The sequence below is a fragment of the Aplysia californica genome, unplaced genomic scaffold (assembly GCF_000002075.1).
Source record: "Aplysia californica isolate F4 #8 unplaced genomic scaffold, AplCal3.0 scaffold00394, whole genome shotgun sequence".
In the NCBI taxonomy this organism is placed as follows: Eukaryota; Metazoa; Mollusca; class Gastropoda; order Aplysiida; family Aplysiidae; genus Aplysia; species Aplysia californica.
The window spans coordinates 620,620-635,196 of record NW_004797664.1 but is presented as its reverse complement, the minus strand read 5'-3'; the positions used below and the strand labels follow the sequence as shown (position 1 = coordinate 635,196).

At 41.1% G+C, this 14,577-nt stretch overlaps 1 protein-coding gene across 1 annotated transcript in view; it reads right to left on the bottom strand.

Moving 5' to 3' along the window:
* The window catches only part of LOC101856363 (prostaglandin reductase-3), a 25,688-nt gene that overhangs the window by 8,247 nt on the left and 2,864 nt on the right, over positions 1-14,577 (bottom strand). The window contains exons 2-9 of the mRNA XM_005103886.3: positions 7,962-8,099; positions 6,065-6,152; positions 5,438-5,533; positions 3,405-3,503; positions 3,038-3,077; positions 2,157-2,185; positions 1,301-1,375; positions 85-156 (exon numbers count right to left, since the gene is read on the bottom strand). Of these exons, the coding sequence (XP_005103943.1) occupies positions 85-156; positions 1,301-1,375; positions 2,157-2,185; positions 3,038-3,077; positions 3,405-3,503; positions 5,438-5,533; positions 6,065-6,152; positions 7,962-8,098 (636 nt within the window). The 5' untranslated portion in view covers position 8,099. The remainder of the gene's footprint in view (positions 1-84; positions 157-1,300; positions 1,376-2,156; positions 2,186-3,037; positions 3,078-3,404; positions 3,504-5,437; positions 5,534-6,064; positions 6,153-7,961; positions 8,100-14,577) is intronic.

Sequence of the window (14,577 nt, the reverse complement as noted above, 5' to 3'; positions counted from 1 at the left end):
ACACACACACACACACACACACACACACACACATATACACACACACACACAATCACACACACACAAACACATACACACACTCACAGGATATTCCTCCGCCAGTACTTTGTCCAGGTCCTCAGTCTTGTAGTTGATTGGCCGGTCACACCCAAGAGTCTGGGAAATACAGAACAATACATTTCATATATGAGATCAATAAACATGCATCAGATCATTAGATATACATGATATAATTTATACACAGGCATGAGATCAATAAATATTTATGAGATCTATACATATGTATCATGACACTGTGGAATCAGGCTCTTGTCAATTTTTGGACATGTAGAGTTATTTATATTATCTTATAGCTTGTTCATTTGTCTTGCTTTGGATGAAAAAAATATTCATTTATCTTACATAGAAGTCAAGATATTTGCGAATGAAGAAGGTGGGGTCACCTGGTTTCAGAGGTAAAATAAGTAAGAAAATGGCCGCCAAAGATGAGTTATTCTGGAGAGTCTGTGAAAACTGAAAATTTACATTTTTTTATGCCTTTAATCAATATTTTTCAGTAAAATCCACACTGAAATGTGTTCTTTAATGGGCATGAAAGGTGTTGCATCAAAAAGCGAAAATTCTATAAAAATTTATAGATCTAGACCTGCGGAAAAAATGCCAGTTTCTTCACTTCAATTATTTGGACGAACACCTGATTTCACCCCGATGCCTCACATATGCATGAGATGAACATATTCATGAGATAAATATACATGTATGAGATCAATAAATACGCATGATCTCAGTACATACGCTTGACATCAAACTATTATTAAATTAGTGGGTGGTTGGCAGAAATTCTGGTGTGATTTGCTCTTTCTATTTTTATCAAACATTTATCGTGCTTATCTCTCGTCCTTCTTTTCTTGGTATGTTACTCTCTTGGAACACCTCTTATCTTCGGCATTTATATGAGACATTTATAATGTTAAAGTCTTACTAAAACTATACTAAAACTGGAACAGTCATTGTTTTTTAAAATGCTAGCAAGAGTTTTACGGCACTTGCAACACAATAAGGTCATATAATTGCCAGCACTGTTGTTATGGTAATTGTAAATGTTGTAAAAAAAACCTGGTAGAGTGTTGGAGAAAGCAAGTGTTTATAGTCCGGAATATAACAAAGTAAAGAAAACAATCTCTAAGTGGAATCAAACGAAAGTGTAATTACTCTCGTTTGTTCTTGCTGGTTATTCAAATCCCAATGAAAATTTTCAATTCTTATTATCCTAAGTACTATGTCCTCGCCTCTTACCAACCTTGAGAAACTCCACCTTATCCTCACTGGAACATGTCCCAATCACGTGGGTACCCGCCATTTTTGCAAGTTGAACCTGTGGTGTCATGATAATCATAACGATAAAGGTGATAATAATAATAAAAATCTTAATAACAATAAAAAGAAGAAGAATTTGAAAAAAATAACGATAATGATAATAATAAAGTCGATAGTAATAATTAAAATAATGATGATGATAATAATAATTTAATGATAGTAATAATAATCAAAATCAGAAAGATGAAAATCAGAAAGGGGAGGAGGATGAGGAGGAAGAGGGGGAGAGGGAGATGGAAGAGGATGAAAGGAACATAAGAGGAGGATGAGAGGACGATGGACAGGGTACTGATGAGGATGGAGAGGATGAGAGAAGGATGTGGATAATGATTGGGAGGATGTTTTAGTTTAGTTTCCAGTAAGACTATTACTGCACTTGCAATACAATAAGGTCATACAAGTGCCAAAGATTAGAGGGGTTACAAGAGAGTAACAAACACAAAAAAGAAGGAGGAGAGATATAAGGATGATAGATGTGTGATAGCAATCCGCACCACAGCACCTGCTAATCATCCATTATGATTGGGAGGATGAGGATGTGTATGATGATGAGGAAGAGCATGAAAAGTAGGAAGAGAGGGAGGAGGAGGAGGATAATGATAGGGAGGATGAGAATGAGTACGAGAAAGAGCATATGAAGAGGATGATGAGGATAATGATGAGGGGGATGGGTATGCACATGGTGGTGAGAATTAGGAAAAAAAAGAGGGTGAGGATGAAAATTTGTAAAATGATGAGGATGAGAAAAAAGATGATGACTGAAAAGAGGTTTCACTTACAGCGAACTGCCCAGTGCCACCAGCAGCAGCTGAGGAAATGAGATAGAAAAAAATGTGAGGTAGCCTGGAGAAATCTGGCGCTCGTCAAAATAATTGGAAGTGAAGCAACTGGCATTTTCCCGCAGGTTTGTGAACTTTTATAGGAATATTTGTTTTTTAGCTCAACTGCTTTCGTGCCCAAGAACATAAGACTGTGTTGATTTTACTGAAAAACATTGATTAAAGGCTCGTAAAATGTAAATTTTCAGTTTCCAAGGACTCTCAAGCTAAGGAAATAACTCATTTTTGGCTATCATTTTCTCAGTAATTTTAACTCTTACACCAGGTGACCCCACCTCCTTCCTTTGCAAATATCTGGACTTCTATTCAAGATAAAGCGATATTTTTTTTCAACCAAAGCAAGACAAATGAACAAGCTTTAAGACGATACCAATAACTTTCCATGCACTATAATTGACAAGAGCCTGCTTCCATTGCGTTGTGACACAAATGTCACTTGATCTTGGAAAGTGGCAGGAGCTCATTGCAACTGTTTCACCACGTGTTAGTATTAGACGCTCGTCAGTTTTTTGGGCAAGTGGCATTATTGGTATCATCTTAAAACTTCTTCACTAGTCTTGCTTTAGGTAAAAAACATCCATCTATCTTGATTAGAAGTTGAGACCTTTCTTTATCAAACATCTATTGTCTTTATCTCTACTTTTTCTTTTCTTTGTATGTTGCTCTCAAGAAACATCTCTAATCTTCTGCACTTATATTATGACCTATTTTTCTTAAAAGCGCCCTAAAACTCTTAATAAAACTTTATAGAAAATCTTTGGTGTTCAAGCTTCTTTAACCGTAAGTCTCATGAACTAAAAAATCCCAACAAGGAAGCCTACCGGTTACCAGAACAGTCTTTCCAGCTGTGAGGTCTGCATCCTGGAACAAAGAAGGAAAAATCTTGAACCGTTGTGTAATATTAGTTTGCTCCAGGCCGGCTCCACTGAGGAATTCAAGTCAGATCAAAACCAAGCACATGCAGGTTTGAACAAAAATCCCAAAACAGCCAAAAGGGGTGCCAGCTTGTCAACAGCAAGATTCCCCCCCCCCCCCCCACCCCCCACCTCACCCTGTATTTATTCTATACTATTATTTTATAATTTCATTTTATTTTCATTTTTTTTTGGTGGGGGTTGGGGGGGGGGGAGGGGGAATGGGGAACTTTTCTACAGCTATATTGATTAAGTTCCATGATCCAAGCCTTACCTTCTCCAGAGCTATTGAGGCGGTGAGACCGCTGACCATGGCAGTCATATAGGCCGGGTCACAGGTAGGCACAGGGATGGCTGTCTCCTCTGGAACCACCTGCAGGGACAAGGAGAGGGCAGGGGGGATACTAGAGTGTGTGGCATCATAATGAAATCAGGCACTCATCAAAATAATAAAGTTGAAGAAATCAATATTTCTGCTCGTTTGGCAATTCTAATTGATTTTTTGTCTTTTTTTCTTGGAGAAAGGGAGGGGGGGGGGGGGGGGGGGGGAGAAGAAAGACAAAGAGAGAGAGAGAGAGAGTTCTTAAGAAAGAGGGGGGGGGTAGGCTCAACACTTTTTGTGTTCATTTTAAAACACATTTCTTTGAGGTTTGTTTCTGAAAAACATTAATAAAAGACACTGAGAAACGTAAATTTGTTGTTTTCAAAGATACTCAAGCTTTGGAAAAGATGAAACTTTAGTGGCCAATTTCTCTCTGATTTTACCTTTAACACTAGGCAATTGATAAAATATGTTGGAATAGCGGTTTCAACATATTGAATAAATAAAAACACAATATGTGTACTCAGTTCTACAATTAGCAAGAAAATGGTAAAAAAGTAGGGCCTCCAGGCTTTTTTCCATTACACAGAAAGAACATTTCAATTTGCGCACGGAGAAGACTTTACTTTTTAATCTATATAATACGATTGTAGTTATCATGAAGGGTTCCAGTGCAAAACGCACTTTATATATATGTACGCCAAATATGGGCAGTTCTGAAAAACTCCGTCCACTCCACAATCTTATGGTAAGAGTTATGATGAGGAAACTTTGTTCCTCAGTATGCTGGTCTTTATATCTCGATGTTTAGTTCGATAAAATTGCATTTCGTTTCTACTTTTTTTTCTAGAGAATTAGTTTTTGCCAATGTTCTCAGTTTTGTAGTGAATAGATGTAATGTGTTTTGTCATGGCACTTTTTACATTTCAAACCCACGCTCCTATTTTTTAAAAATAGAACAAAATTTTTATTTAGTATAGCTTTAGCAAGGTTTTACAGCTCTCCAACTGCATAAGGTCATATGACCGCCAAGGGGTGGATGTCAATAGAGAAGTCCAAACGGGGAATCAGGCTTATTCGGCTCACCTCTCTAGCTTCAACAGCACAAAGTCTGCTTCGACTATCATGGCACCCCGGAAATAGCAGTTCACAAGAGAGTGACAAATGTACAAAAGAAGTACCGGTAGAAGAAAAATGACGATAGTAAGGATGAGGGGAAAAAAAAGCAGCAGTTCCCAGTAAGTTGTTCCGGCACAGTATGAGAATGACATGGATAAATCAGCTTATTTACAGCTTTACAGTGCATAAGAACATGTTATTATCCCCCCTTTGAGAATGACCTAAAGACAACTTCAGTCAAGTAGCACTGCCCTGGTGTAAATGTAAATGTGACAAATGGCAGTACATACTAAATGGGTGAGGTTGTTTGAGTTACTATTCCATTGTGTGTAGAGTGAACTCAGGGGGCTCTTGTGCTCTAGAGGTTACGGTGTTTGCCTCTCATTCAATAGGTCCCGGGTTTGAAATCTGAGAGCAACGGACAATTTTCTTCTTTAAAATTTTCTCTTTTCACCTCTTTTCCTGCTCTCTTACCAAGTTCTGTCTTCTGCTTTTGTCTCCACTTTTTACCCCCCCCCCCCCAACCACCTTTGCCCCCTCCTCGGGGCTCCTGGCTCTATCTGCAGCCTTTCCTTGGCTTCTTCTTACTGCTGTCTTTCAGCCACATCCCTCATCTTAGGGTAGGTAAGATCTAACACCAAGCCTTCTCAGACAGTGACAAAAAATCTCAGAGATCCCACGTGAAAACTGCGCACGGTAAAAATCCCTCGGTGGTCCAAATTGATAAGAGTAGGCTTCGGCCGCCACCCAGGTAAAATTCAAAATTAATTTCTACTACACTGAAAATGTTTAATGTGTCTGGTGCACTCATATGACCATACGCTGTTGCGTGAACCATAACGCACTTACAAAAAGAGAAAACTCACTGTGTAGTCAGCAAACGATGCAAAGTTTAAATAGGTCACATTCTGGCCTGGGGTGAGGCTGGCGTCTGGGCCTACTGCAACCACCTCGCCTATACCCTGAAACACAAAAGGAGAGGGGAGGAGGACAGTTGCATGGTAAAGCAAATCACACTCATTTAAACATGCTAGAACCTGCTCTATTGGCCACCTTCCAAAACAAGATTTTAATTATCTTCGGATAAGTCGAGAAACAATACAGACACTGCAATTTAGCGGTCTCGCTGTTTCTCAGACAGATTTTCTGCCTTGTTATCAAAACTTAAGGTCAGCCTCGCTAAGTTGAGGCATCTTGTAATAGAAGAATTTAAATATTGTACTGTTATGAAAAATACTCTCGGAAAAAACAAAAACTGTGTATGGGTGTGAGGACCAACAACTATTCACATGTGTGTCCGAAGATCGAGCCAAAAAAACAAACATTATGTAGGTACACTTGTTACAAAACTGAAACATGTTTGTCTCTCTCATGAAAAAATTGCTTTCAAGCCTTATAAAGTACGTGTACAGCTTGACGATGATACATAATGTACTTTATATTTGTAGCCTAAAGAAATAATATTTTGCAGATTTGTTGGCAATTGATCGTACCTCAAAGCCGATAGGAAAGGGTGGTTCGCTCACTCCAAAGTAACGTCCAGCACTGAAATTGATATCTGAGGCGTTGATTCCGATGAATCTGAAAGAAATTAATTTATTTGAAACCACCTTGAAAACTTCATTTTAAGAGAAATAAAGAGCTTGCTTGCACTTTGTTAGTTTCCTGTTAGTCTGTTTTGTTTTGACCTATTTTTATTGTTGCCTTTGCTGTTGTTGTTTTGTTTTAAGTGAAGTTTGGTTTGTTTCTTTTTTGGGTGCTATTTCTTTTGGAGGGGGGGGTTTGTTGCTTTGAGGGAAGGAGAGAAGAGAGGGAAGAGAGGGAAGAGAGGGAAGAGAGGGAAGAGAGGGAAGAGAGGGAAGAGAGGGAAGAGAGGGAAGAGAGGGAAGAGAGGGAGAGGTGATGGAAAGTGTTTTTCTGCCATTATTGTGGTGATGGTTGGTTGTCGTGGTTGTGATTGTAGTGGTTCTTGCTGTGGTCGTTATAACTGCTGCTGCTTTTGTTATTATAATTGTTGTAGTTGTTGTTGCTGCTGTTTGTATATTATGCTGCACGCAGCTCTTGGGTGGGATATTCATATTACCCATAGAGTTATCTCCCTTTAATCCTAGTAGTGTAGAACCATATTAACGCCCGACTCCGACAGTCAGACCAGACCCGCCGTTTTCCGTCGGGTGCCGCCGACAATATTAACACCGGAGTTTGGCGGCCAGACGCCGCCGTTTTGCAAATATGGCGAGTGGTCTCTCTCTCGCCCTTTTTAACTCCCAGTGGAGCACAGGCCATAAACAGCATTACTCCAGCGAAGCCTGTCCTGAGCATCCTTTTCTAGCTGTTTCCATGATGTCCCCGCTTTTTCATTTTCCGCTTGTACCGCTCGCCTTCATGTCATCTTTGGTCTTCCCTTCTTACATTTTCCTTGTGGGTTCCGCATTAAAGCCTGCCTGATGATGCTTGTCGGGGGTCTCCTCAGGGTGTGTCCAATCCATTTCCATTTCTTCACCTGTATGTCTTCCTTTACTGGCTTTTGGCTTGTTCTTTCCCACAGTTGAGCATTTGTGACTCGATCGTACCACTTGATCTCCACTATCCTTCTTAGGCATCCATTTACAAAGCTCTGCAGTTTCCTTGCTGCTGATGCTGAGAGCCTCCATGTCTCTGAACCATACAGTAAAACATTCTTCACGTTAGTTTTGAAAATCCTCAGTTCTTTAGATATCCATATATTCCTGAGAATGATGAATGCTGCTCTTGCCATTTGGATTCTGTGGTAGAAGAAGAAAATTGCTGTTGTTGTTGCTTTTGAGACGCAGACAAAAAAGGCAAACCTAGACAGGAAGATTTTCAGTGTATCCCATCCAAAGAAAGCGTGAAACGCTAGGTGAATTTCATCATTTGTTTCCGCAGTTGATGGAAGATAGTGAAAAATTCCAACAATACTATCGCATGAAACACAGCACTTTCAATGAACTGCTAGAGATATTCAGAGCTGACCAAGAACTGCTAGAGATATTCAGAGCTGACCAAGAACTGCTAGAGATATTCAGAGCTGACCAAGAACTGCTAGAATTCTGTGTAGTATCATCGAGGCAAGAAAGGAGACAAACTAAGCCCAGATAACATCATTAAAATAACCTCCCATCTCGCCCGACGGACCGTCTTCGATATAATATTTTTTTAAACAAGTTTTATCGGAGACGGTCTGATCAGGGACGACACAAGACGTCGGACGTCAGTATGGTAGCCCCAACCATTTTTAGTTACCTTCCATTACTAAAGAGCCGGTGAGCATTCTTTTGTGCCCGATGACGGTCTCGTCTGACCGTCGTGTCAGGCGTTAATATGGTTGCAGCCTTAATCTATGATGTAAGGCGTAAGGCCTAGGCCTACCTGTTCTTTATCAGAACTTCTTTGGACTTGAGAGTTGGCACGGGGATTGTCTCAAACTTGGTGACGTCACGGAAATTTGTGCCCAGCTTTGTAACGATGATCCGTTTAATGGACGATACTGCTCTCGAAGAAGCCATTCTAGACACACATACAGAGAGAGCGAGAGAGAGAGAGTGAGAAAGATGTTTAGTTTTGAGGTAAGAGAAGCATCGTCATTATTTATCGAAGGGAAACAGCGAGATAGGCAAAAAATAAAAAGACAATAGAAGGAGAGAAAAAAGAGATTTGGAAAAAAAACCCACCCTGAAGTACGACGCAGCCAGTTGTTCAATGAAGAGTACATGAATACAGTGTACGTTGCCTACAGGCCACTGAGACCATAGTCAGAAGTCGTCTTGTTTTTGTTTTTTTCTGGTTTTTCTTTTGTTTTATTTTTTTTTATAGTAGAGGGTTTTACGGTTCTCGCAACTGCATAAGGTCATATGAGCGCCATGGGGTGGGTGTCAACAGAGAAGTCTTTACAGGGAATCAGACTTCGACTGCTCACCTCTCTAGCTTCAACAGCACAAGGTCTGCTTCGACTATCAAGGCACCCCAAAAAGCAGGTCACAAGGGAGTGACAAACATACAAAAGAACTACAGGGAAATGACAATAGTAAGGATCAGGAAAGAAAAATCAGCAGTTCCCTGTTGTAGATCAGCACAGTTATGAGCGTGACATGAATCAGCCCAATTACAATTCTACTTTACTTGAACGAGATATGTCCCCCCCCCCTTTGTGGATGGCCTAAAGACACTTCAGTCAGTGGCACTGCTCCGGGGGGGGGGGGGAGTTTTCTTTTCTTTGCTTTGTTTTTAATTTTGGTGTTTTTAACACCCCATCCACAAAATTAGTTCATTTAGGAGGTGCGCTTCGACCTTGCATGTCAATGCCAACCCGGATTGAGAGGGATGCAACATCCCAGTAGAGAGACTGGGATACGCGGAACTTGATAAAAATTCTCCCTACTCGGGAATCGAACTTTGGTCTCCTCTGTGCAAAGGTAAAGCCACTAACCGCTACACCACATCCGCATGCATGTACAGGAGCTGTACGTGTGAGTAAAAAAGAGGGGCCCAGCAACTTCAGAACAAGAAATAGCACGGTAGACTAACAAAAACAACAGTTGTATAGTGAGTAAAGTCCATTGATGAAGTTTGAAGTCTCTTTTTCTTTCTAATATAGGCATGCCATTGTTTTAGATTGTGTTCACGTTACAGGCGTCTCTCTCTCTCTCTCTCTCTCTCTCTCTCTCTCTCTCTCTCTCTCTCTCTCCCTCTTTCACTCTCTCTCTGAGTGTGTGTGTGTGTGCGCGCGCGCGCGCGCGCGCGCGTGTGTGTGTGTGTGTGTGTGTGTGTGTGTGCGTGCGTGCGTCTATTTATTTGTTTAATGTGTTTGAGCGACGATACTGCTGTCACTTATCCATCCATCCATCCATCCATCCATTTATCCATTCATATAATTATATTCATCCGTTCATCCATCCATCCACCCATCTGTCCGTCACCTGTTGATTCGCTATCGCCTCATCGTCTCTTCATCCATCCACGTCCTATCCATCCATCCATCCAACCGGAATTTGCAACGTGATTTATCAGAACCCTTCACCCTGACAGTTTTTTTCTCCCTGGAATGGGACGCTAAAAAATGTAGATTATCTAGACCTTTGTCGACACTCGACACATTTCAATTTCAGTGTGCGCCTGGCAACAACGTTTAACACACTTCACAAGGATGGACATCATAACACTGTGAGTGTGAGCCACAGGGACACGCGGGGGACGCCATTTGCGAGGTCGATTCCATCTACACAGTTTTTTTGTTCTTGTTGTTGTTGTTTGTTTGTTTTTGTAAGTGTTTTACAGCGTTCAAAACTGCATATTAAACATTTTCAGTTTGACAGAAATTTTGAATTTTCCCTGGTGGCGGCCGAAGCCCACTCTTATCAATTTCAGGACCACCAAGGGATTTTTAACATGTGCAACTTGCACACGGGACCTCCCACATTTTTCGACCTTTATCCGAGAAGGCTAGGTGTAGATTTTTCCTTCCATAAGATCATGGGTGCGGCTGAAAGTGAAAGACAGCAGCACTAAGGAGCCAAAGAGTAGCAGAAGAAAGACAACGGAAATAGTCAGGGTCCAAAGGAGGGGGCAATGGAAAAGGGGGGGTGGGGCAGAAAGTGGATATTAAAGCAGAAGACAGAAAATTATTAGAGAGCAGGAAAGGAGGTGAAAGGAGAACATTTTAGAGAAAATCATTTTCATTGCTACCAGGCGTATACCGTAACCACGAGACCACGAGAGCCCCGTTTTCTATACTGAGACGCCTCGGTTGTTGACAATCAGGAAAAAGAAGCGCACATAGACACAGCTAGGCTATGCAACAATACACCCACCAAAGCATGACATAGATCTACACATTGGTCGACAGACCCAGTGTAATAAAACCGATTGTGTGTGCCCGTCGACTGTATGGGGTGTGAACTTTGAGAGACCCGACGAAATAGTGTACATTTTACACACGACTTGTTTGTATCTCTTCTTTTTCTTCCTCTCACTATCTGGTTGTTATCCCCCCCCCTCTTTTCTCTCTCTCTCTCTCTCTCTCTCTCTCTCTCTCTCTCTCTCTCTCTCTCTCTCTCTCTCTCACACACACACACACACACACACATACACACACACACACACACACACACACACACACACACACACACACATATATATATATATATATATATAAACGCATAAACACACACACACACACACACACACACACACACACACACACACACACACACACACACACATACACACACACATTAAAAAAAAAGAAAAAACCTTGCACGTCCTCAAAACCAGAAATACCCACACACACAGATACAAACACATACACATACGAGTCAATACTTGAACATTGTACGTTCGTCAACTTGCTACTCACACAACCATAGACAAATAAGTTCGCCATAGCCATGAGATATATTATGAGCCTATGAATACACGGCCTTCCAAGTACCCTGCCTGACATTTAACCCACTGTGAGCGCTCATTCTGGTCATTTTTAATTTTTTTTTTTACTGCATAAGGTCATATGAGCGCACGGGAAACACCTAACATTTTCAGTTGGTAGGACATTTAGAACGTTGCCCGGGTGGCGGCCGAAGCCTACTCTTATCTATTTTGGACCACCCATGGATCTTTAATGTGCGCAACTTGCACACGGTACCTCTAAGATTTTTCGCCCTACTCCGAGAAGGCTAAGATTTTAGATTTTACCTACCATAACATCAGGGGTGTGGCTGAAAAACAGCAGTAAGAAAGAGCCACAGAGTTGCAGAAGAAAGGCTGCAGAAAGAGTCAGGAGCCCAGCGGAGGGGGCAAAGGAGGTGAGGGGGTGGTGGCAAAAAGTGGAGACGAAAGCAGACGACAGAACATTGTTAGAGAGCAGGCAAGGATGTGAAAGGAGACAATTTTAGAGAAGAGAATTTTACCGTCGCTACCCAGATTCGAACCCGGGACCTCTGAATGAGAGACGAACACCTTAACCTCAAGGCCACAGAGCGTGGGCGCTCATTCTGGTCTTTCGACAAAGCCTGAAGATTTGGGGACTACATGCTTAGAATACGTTTTCGTTGAGGATGTTTTCTTGACAAATACCGACTTCATTAATTATCCTGTTTTTGGGTTGATTTTGTTTTTTCTTTTTAAAATTCTGTTTTCTTTCCCTGAAACTTAAAAAGACAGGCACAAAACAACATGCATACTATTAAATATCATGCAGGTTGGAGGTTGTTTTGTTATTTTGTACTTCTCTTTTGTTGTTGTTGCTGTTGTTTTGATTTTATTTTCGTAAATTAATGTTGTGTACGATGGTTCAAAATGGGCCGTTGGGCTGCTGCTGATCGGACAAAAGAGTCCGCTTTGTCTTAAAATGTTGACGTCCACAACTGTTTGATACAATAGAGCAAAGTTTATGGTCAGCCTTTCAACAACTTAACTCCTCGTTCAAACAAGGCTTGTATAAGTATACTTACGACCTTAGAGCATGCATCAAAATAACATTGAGTGTGTATCTAGCTTACGATTATTATTGTTTATATTGCTGCTCATTTATATTATGCATGTGATTGTAAGCCTACTTGTGTGTGCATGTGTGTGCACGTGTGTGCTTGTGTGTGTTTGTGTGTGTGTGTGTGTGTGTGTGTGTGTGTGTGTGTGTGTGTGTGTGTGTACACGTGGTGGAACACCAAACCAATGTGCCAGGATCTGGACAATAAAGATGTATCTTATCTTAATAGGCGGTGCCCATTACGGAGTTAGTTCGGTTCGGGTCGGTTCGGGCCGTTTTCTGATGGTTTCAATGCATACTAAAACATAGACCCTTGCTGTGACTGTATCTGACGACCCTCGTTCAGTCGCGGGGTCTATTTTGTAAACGAACGTTATCAAAATAACAACAACCTACCGTTGACAGAATAGGAGAAGAGAAATTTAATGAAAACCTCAAGAGGCTCCATAATTACTGTCAGAAATGGAAGCTCAAAATAAACTGCACGAAAACAGTATCCACTATCTTTACAAGGAGCCACAAAACAGTCAAAGAAAAACTCCAACTAAAGATAGGAAATGAACATCTCCCAAAAGAAGAACACCAAAAATAACTAAGAGTCAAACTTGATCAAAGTCTGACCATGAAAAGCCAGGTGGAGAGCATAAAGAACAAAGCGAAAAGAAGACTCCAACTTTTAAAGAAACTGGCAAACAGTTCATGGGGATCAGACAAACAAACTCTGAGAGCTCTATACCTTGGTTATGTCCGATCTTCCCTGGAATACAGCAATAACCTACTCACTATGTACAGTACAACTACTTGCAATACTCTTGACAAGGTCGAAAATAATACCTTTCGTTTCATAAACGGTGGCATGAGATCTACACCTACTGCCCCAGGTGAAATTCTTTTAAATGTTGAACCCCTGAGAATTCGTAGAGATAAAGCAGTTTTGGAGCTCCGTGAAAGAACCAAAAGAATGTGCCCCAACCACCCAAACAGGAAATTAGTAGAAACATGGAAACCAAAGAAACGACTTCGACAAAAATCAATCATGATCAAATCACGGAACTAATGGAGAGTCACCATCTACCACAAAACAGAAGAGAAACTAAAAGAGTCAACCGAAACATTCTTCCCTACTTTCTTTAGAAAAACCAATCCGAGCAACATCTCTCAGAGAAAATAGCACAACATCTTCAAACCTAGTGACGTCGATGCTTGCTTCACATTTAACAATCGACAGCTATTCAGATGACAGGATACACGTCTGTACAGACGGCTCAGCATTCAGAGGCACAACCACAGCCGGAAATGGAATACTAATACAGTACCCAGATAGAAGTTCCAATCAGATCTCTGCAGCCTGTGGAGAGAAATGAAGCAACTACGATGCAGAAATGATGGCAATTGATGCCGCATTATTCCATCTCCGCACAGTTTTTGACATTCACCCCCCAAAAATGCAGAGTGTTGTGATTTTCACTGACTCAATATCAGTCTTGCAAGCGATAGAAAATGACCATCATCTAAACTAAGACTTGACGCATATTATAATGTTTGGCTCCCATCACCTGATAACATCCTGTGACGTCAACCTGGTGATGCTATGGATTCCCTGACAATCAAACTTAGTACCTGGAAATGACAGAGCAGACACACTTGCCAAAAGGGGATCCACCATTCCAACTTCATACAACACTGCAAAACAAATCATTAAAAGCAACAGCAAACAAGATTGGAAGAACAGATGGGCCTTGGGAGAGACAGCCAGAGCAGGTTTCAAACATATGACCACAACAAAACAAAATGACAATTTATTATCAACCACATACAGAGAAAGAAACAGACCACGATCTTCCGCCCACGGACAGAACATAATTATACAGCTCAACTTTCACTTGAAAAGAATAAAACCAGAATTTACCCCACTGTGTCCTATGTGTGACTATACATACGAGACTGTGGAACATCACCTTTTCCACTTTACAGCCCTAAATGACATCAGAGCTACACTTCTCCCTCCGAGACCTACCATCGACAATACACTCTACAGAACATTACAGCAACTGCAGCAAACCTGCACTTATCCCTACATGGCATTGGACAGAAGGGCGAGAGCCCAGCTGCTGCTGGATCGATAACAACAACAACAACAACCGTGACAGAAAAGCCATACCCTAAAACGATGGCTTAAACTCCAAAATAGTATTTATATTCAAAAGCAGAAATACATGTACCATCACTCACACACTTAACACACACTAGAATATAGAAATAGATGGCCAATGAACAATAACTCCTTAATCAACCTTGGTTGTAAACAAACACAAAAGAGACGAATTGAGAGACACAGCTGCGTATGAGCCTAATTTCCGCCTAAATATGAATATAACATTATACACATAATGACAGACAAACTCTGTACGGTTCTGTACAGGTCGTTGTCCTTCAACAAGCATGTGAATCATGTGGTAACAAAGGCCAAACGAGGTGTTGGTGCAATCAAGACCATGGCGGCCG